Below are 5,986 nucleotides of genomic sequence, written 5' to 3'. Positions count from 1 at the left end.
AATAATGAAACATTTGCTCAGTAAACTTGCAGCCTACTCGCTTTAGGGTCGGAAGCTGAAAGAGTCCATCACATTCTCTACGGATCCTGCAAATCTCAGCGGCAAGGGGCCCATTGGTTCTTACACCCTAACCAACTCATCTCTCTTAGGACCTTTTAATTGTAATTGTTCCTTCCCTCGCCCTGCTTTACTTGGCCAGAGCTGAGTATCCCCCACCACCCGCCTTCCACTTACCATCGCGCTGGGCAACTGTGAACAGGAGGCCAGAAACGCCTTTGTTTCTTCTTTATTTGCGGATATAATTATTATGCACCGCACTCTAAATTAGAGATAGATTTTTTCTGATATACATTTCATCTTATTCACCACGAGCACACCACACGCACAGTATACAGTTCCACAACCGAATACATTGCACAAGATGAGTTTGGGTTCCTGAAAACCGGCAGGCAAACGGGCTTCTGCAGCGGCTTCTCCAGAAGGAAGTCACCCGCCCGCCCGAAATGGATTTCCTGGTCAGCCTTTCAGGCCGCAAGGTTGAAATGTCTAGGGCATGGGGAGCGCTCTTGCTGGAAATGGCTGGACGCTGTAAATTCCAAGCACTGGATGGCTGTGAAATGTGCCCCCCACCCCACCCCCAAGGTCAAGTTTCCAAGCCTGCGGCTTCGTGCGCCCCTTCCCCCCTCCCTTCTCACCTCCATAGGTGACTGGAGCCAAAATTGGGGCAGGGGGGTGTTCCAGAAAGGACAGAAAACATTCTCCACAAATACGTTCCGTCCCCCCCCAAACCAGGGGGTTGTGGAATAGAAAGGACGACAGAAACGCAGACGCAGTGGACCTTGGATGTCTATCCCCTCCCTCCCCCACCCCGAAAAATTAGCAACTAGGAACCAGAGGTGTTTAAAGCTCGGCCTCCCTAGCGCAGCAGCGCACGGGGCTGGGGTGGTGGTGGGGTGGTGGAGGGGGCAGGGCGAGGGAGGTGGGTGGGGCGGGAGCTAGGGGCAGGGGCCCCGCCCCCCCTAGTCCTCTGCGTTGGTTCGGTAGGCCTCGATGAGGCCCTCGAGGGAGTGCACGAAGCCGGACACGCTGCAGATGCCGCCGATGACGAAGATGGCCACGTCGAAGAAGACCTGGTGCCACAGCAGCTTGCGCCAGAGCAGGCGCAGGTGGAAGAGGCTGGGCAGCAGGAAGCAGAGGCCGGCGCCCGTGAGACTGCCGGTGAGGCCCATGAGCAGCGCGAAGTGCGGCACGTAGATAGCCATGAGCAGCGTGAAGACCACCAGCGCGCAGCGCAGCGTCAGCCCCCACGACTTGAGGCGACCGTCGCCTCCGTAACAGGCGGGGAAGAAGGCGCGGCTGCCCTCCTGGAAGAGAGACTTCTCCAGCACTTCGACAGCCGCGAAGAAGGGCAACGGGTAGGACAGCAGAGCCTTGGCCACCAGGAAGAGATTGACCACAGCGCGGATGGAGCCGGGCAGGTTATCCGTGATGACCTCCTTGGTCTCGTCGGCCCAGGTGAGGTAGGCGACGAGCGCGAAGAGACCCTTGAGCACGCAGGCGGCGATGTGCGTCCAGTTCATCATGCAGTGGAATTCGCTGGGCTGTTGCATGTTGCCTTCAAGCGAGGGCAGGAAGATCTGCGACGTGTAGCTGAACACGATGATGCCGATGGAGATGGGAAATTTCTTGACGTCGATGTAGAACTTCACCTTCTCCCAGGCCCAGTCACGCGCGCGAGAGAGACAGTAAGCGATGACCAGGATGTTGATGACGAAGTGGGCCAGCGTGCACAGCAGACTGAACTTGGACACAGCCTTGAGGTTCTTCAGGAAGGCGCAGGGCAGCAGCACTGCCGTGGCGATGATGGACCAGGACTTTTGCGACACGGGCAGCCCCGGGAAGCTATTGTACATGAGGTTGCCGCTCACCACCACGTACAAGATGCACGTCATCACCAGCTCGATGATCTGCGCCACATTAACCACGCGGCCACCCAGCGTGGGGAAGCGAGGAGCGCAACACGCGTTGGCTATGGCCACATAAGAGTCCCGCACACGCACCACCTCCCCGTCTTCGTTCTCCTCGTACAAGCATGCGATGAGGATCTTGCCGGTGTAGCAACACACCACTGCGGCGAAGATGATAAGGAACAACCCCAGGTAGCCGCCGTGGAGGATGGCGTAGGGTAGGCCCAGCACAAACATGCCCTGTAGTGCAAAGAGGCAACCAGACCCAAGAGCTCAGCGGACACAGCCACGGAAGAGGACCAAGGCGGGGTCCAGCCCAAATCTATCTCTAGGGGGCGCTAGGAGGAGGACTTGCACCTAAGCCACCACAAGGAGAGGGTGGGGGATGAATCCTTGTGAAAGGGGCCCTAATGCAGAATGTGAGTGCTAATCTGAAGGAAGAGTAGTGCTTGGGAAGAATGAAGGAGGCTGAGGTGTAGAGGGGAATATAGAGATCCTGGCAGATGGTTCTGAGAGGCGCAATCAGAAGCTGGGGTGGAAAGCAGGGACTAGAAGAAGCATGGTCCCAGAAGGGCCCTTTGAAAAGCTCAGGAGAGCTGGGCACCAGATTTAAGGTAGCCTGGAATGGGGTGCTCACTAACGAGGGAAATACGAGACTCTAGGGGTCAAACCAGAGAAGTGGAGGTCGGATAGAGGACTGGGCTGAAAACGGAAGGAAGCCAGAAAGGAAGACATACATAGACACTTTGGGAGGGCACGGGGCTTTGGGGAACGCAGAGGAGGATGGGGATATGGGCTTGGAAATAAATCCTAGGACAAGGCTGCAGTTGTTACAGGGGCAAACCCTAAGAAGGGTATTAGGAGGGGTCTGGTGAGGGGATCAAAATAGGGCCCCTTCCAACCCAGGAAATCCGGCCTCTGCGGGAAGCCAAAGCCCGCAGGTTTCTAGAAGTGTGATGGAAGGGCCAAAGCTGTGCAATGCCGTTTATAATTTACACAGAGAAGAAAAGCTAACGAAATATAAGATTCCCGAGGCCTGAGCACCTCCAGTCTACCTTTCTCTGAGCTACAGAACGGAACCTTGCTAGACCCAGGGAGAAGCATCCGGTGGGCGGACACCAACCCTGCCCTGTGTTCTGTCAATCTCCTGCCGCTGCAGTGGGAAGTGCCACGGGTAGAGACACCAGGTATTCCTCTGAGTCTAGGGTCCAGAGAAACCCGGCTGCTGCCTTCTATCTCTAAGAAGCCTAGTTCTCTGTTTCAACGACTCAGCACTCCAGAGATGCCAGGGCGCCAAGACACAGAGCCCAGGAGCTCCCAGAATCGAGGCCTCCTCCCTCCCAGAAGTTGGGGTCCATTAACCCCTGCCAGCTCCCGGGGTTGTTTTGAGATATCCAAACCCTTCAACGGAGGACTCCCGCGCCCCTGATGGGAATGGGACTGGGGTAGGGAGTTGGAATTAGATGTTTTAGGTGGCGAATTTGGCGGCCTAGGGCAGTTCTCCGCCTCTGGAGCTGCTTGGCCCGCAGGTGGAGAAGGCACTCGGGGGTTTCTGCGGTGCAGCCGGGATTTCGGGCGAGAGGAGTTAGTCTGCGCAGCTGCAGCTGCGTCGCGCGGAGTCCCTCTGACCATAGGTGTCCCTATGTGCTAGCCGGTTTGTCTCCAGCAAAGCTGCACGAACCAAGTGGATGCTGTTCGCCTTATGATCAAGCTAGTACATGGGTATCTGCTGTGTAAAAGTATTGCTGCTATTGGGGAGCGTCTTGGGGTGTAGGCAAGTGCATCTGGGGTAACCCTGCGGACTGTAAATAGATGCATGTCATGTGCCTGTTTGTTTGTGGGGAAGGAGGCTGAGGGTGCGTGCCTGCCTCTGTACGTGTGCACGATCTCTGCGTGTGTGTGGGGGGAGGAGACTCCCAGCTCAGTTTCCCCCTCTCCTCTGGAAAATGCAGCTGTGACTCCATTCCGGAGCCCAATGCAAACTCTCCCTTCAGATCCTGGTTTTCTTTCTCCCTTACCCCCGTGCCCCCCCCCCAGACCTTCCCCATTTCTCCAGCTTTTGCAGGGTCTCTGGCTTTTGTGTTTCTTCCCAAATCTCAGCAAGGCTGTCCTGTAGCAGGGGCAGTAAGAGGAGGCTATGTGGATCTGAACAGGACACCACCTGGGGGCGTAGATCCCCACACAGCTAGGAAGGTCGGAGAAGGGGAGATAAATTCCCGAGTCCTGCGGGGAGGGGGCACTGAATCCTAGACCTCTGCGGGGGTTCGTGTGGGGGCAGAGCCTGGCAATCACAGCTCAGGTGGGGGTGGTGACAGTCAGAGCTGGGAATCCCGCGCTCACCTGAATGGCGTTTGTCACGTTCCAGCCTGCCTCCCACGCCGTGATCTTGGGCTTGTCATGACCCCCGAACTCGCCACCAGCTCCCACGGCCTGGTCCTTGGAGCCAGACTGTGGCAGAGGAGCACCGCCGCGCTGATAATGGATGTCTCCTTCGACGGGTGGTTCGGCTCCCTCGTCTCCGCAGGGCTCGCCCTCCGATTTCAGGATGTCCATCTGCAGGCCCTGGCGATGCTCAAAGTCGAGGTCGTCGCAGTGCGCGAAGCCCACCGCCTCCTCATCCGTGGCCGCCTGAAACCCCATCCTGGCAAACATGCCGCTCACCTTGGCCTGGGACTTGTTGGACACGGACGTGGCCACATTGGTCAGCTTGCTGCGGAGCAGGGTGGCCATGGCGGCGGCGGGGCAGGAGAAAAGGACAGAAGGGTCTGGGGACGCGGCAAGCGCGTGTCAAGGCAACGAGGGCCGCTATCTCCGCTGGCTCTTGGCGCGTCGCTCCGGGGCGCTCTGGTTCATGACCCTCGCGCCCGTCGTTCGAGACTGGCTCTGGGCGTGATAGGCTGGCTCTCGGTGGGACCGGCCCGAGAGGCGACGAGTGCTCTGCAGAGCTGGCGCGGGTGCCGGCTGGGCTGCGGAGGGCGGCGGCGACGGCGGCGTCAGAGCAGCTACGCGAGGCTGGCGCGGCGCCCCCACGCGGGCGCAGCCCACTGCGCTCGCACCCCTCCGAGTCAGGCGGTGCGTGGGCGGAGGGCGGAAAGGGGATACTGCCCAAACCCGGTGGCGTGATGTAGGGGTCCGGAGGAGGGAAAGGGGGCCCGGAAGGTTTCAGAAGTGCGGCAGGGGATGGGGAGGGACATCCTTGGGAAGGCGGCGGGAAGGAGTGCTTGGAGGCCTGGATGAGGGGCCCCCCGAGTGCTGCATTTCTGGAGGAGGTGCTAAGCGGGCATCCTGGCCCGCCCCACCTCGCCGCCTCCTCAAGGAGGGAGGAGTTCAGAATGGGCTGGTTCTCCAGGTCCTCCACCCCCGGCCCAACCTTCCAGAGTGCCCAGACTGGGCGGCTGCAGAACTTCTGGCTTGACATCCGAAGAGTCATCGGACAGTTGCGGGTCTTTAGCGGAGGCAGGCGGGCGTCTGTCTCCCTGCCATCTATTACTTGCTCTTAAATCTCACCGCAAGTCCATCTTGGTGACAGAAGTGGTTGTCTTGGATCACTTTTAAAGACGTTCAGTCCTGGACTGGATCGCCTAAGCTGTTTCTGCCGTCCAGGGATGCCACGATGGAAGCGGGTAGTTCGCCACCAACTGCTTTCCAGATGCGCGCAAAGTGGAGGCTGGTAGTTCGCTTTTTTCCTCTCTCTCTCTCTCCTTTTTCCTATGGAGGCTTGGAGGGAACAGGACTCCGAGGATGCCTCTCGGTAGTGAATACTTATGTGGAGAAAGGCAGGATGGAGGAAAGGCAGGCTTACGGCCCTGCGAACAAGGCGCGGATACACGGGTGCACTCGACCAGGCTCGAATCACCGCCCCCTAGACTGTGAGAGCTTGGATGTTTCTGTTGAGTGTCTGTGCTTCTGTGCGAGCACGAAGACCAAAGACATCCAGAAACAAAGACATCGCATCAGATACCGCTGTGGGCCGGCGCTGTGTGAACTCTGAGCGTGAGGTTTGGTAACCGTGTGTATTC

General features: G+C 58.5%; 1 protein-coding gene across 1 annotated transcript; it reads right to left on the bottom strand.

The window, feature by feature from the left end:
* Positions 1–270: 270 nt before the first annotated feature.
* Slc32a1 (solute carrier family 32 member 1) lies at positions 271–5,244 on the bottom strand. The gene is made up of 2 exons (XM_005082649.3): positions 4,308–5,244; positions 271–2,207 (listed from the first exon to the last, which is right to left on the bottom strand). Exons 1-2 carry the CDS (start codon positions 4,695–4,697, stop codon positions 1,020–1,022), a joined length of 1,578 nt encoding a protein of 525 aa, XP_005082706.1. The 5' UTR covers positions 4,698–5,244; the 3' UTR covers positions 271–1,019.
* Positions 5,245–5,986: the final 742 nt, after the last annotated feature.

Source organism: Mesocricetus auratus, unplaced genomic scaffold, assembly GCF_017639785.1.
Source record: "Mesocricetus auratus isolate SY011 unplaced genomic scaffold, BCM_Maur_2.0 Super-Scaffold_100028, whole genome shotgun sequence".
Taxonomy (NCBI): Eukaryota; Metazoa; Chordata; class Mammalia; order Rodentia; family Cricetidae; genus Mesocricetus; species Mesocricetus auratus.
Note: the sequence above shows the minus strand (reverse complement) of the source record. Positions and strands in the feature narration are given on the sequence as shown.

What these genes read in the sequence shown, in the direction of transcription:
- Slc32a1 (XM_005082649.3), bottom strand. Translation starts at nt 4,697, where the DNA reads ATGGCCACCCTGCTCCGCAGCAAGCTGACCAATGTGGCCACGTCCGTG. An exon ending in ACGTGACAAACGCCATTCAG is followed by an intron (nt 2,208 to 4,307) that starts GTGAGCGCGGGA and finishes TTTGCACTACAG; the next exon opens with GGCATGTTTGTGCTGGGCCT.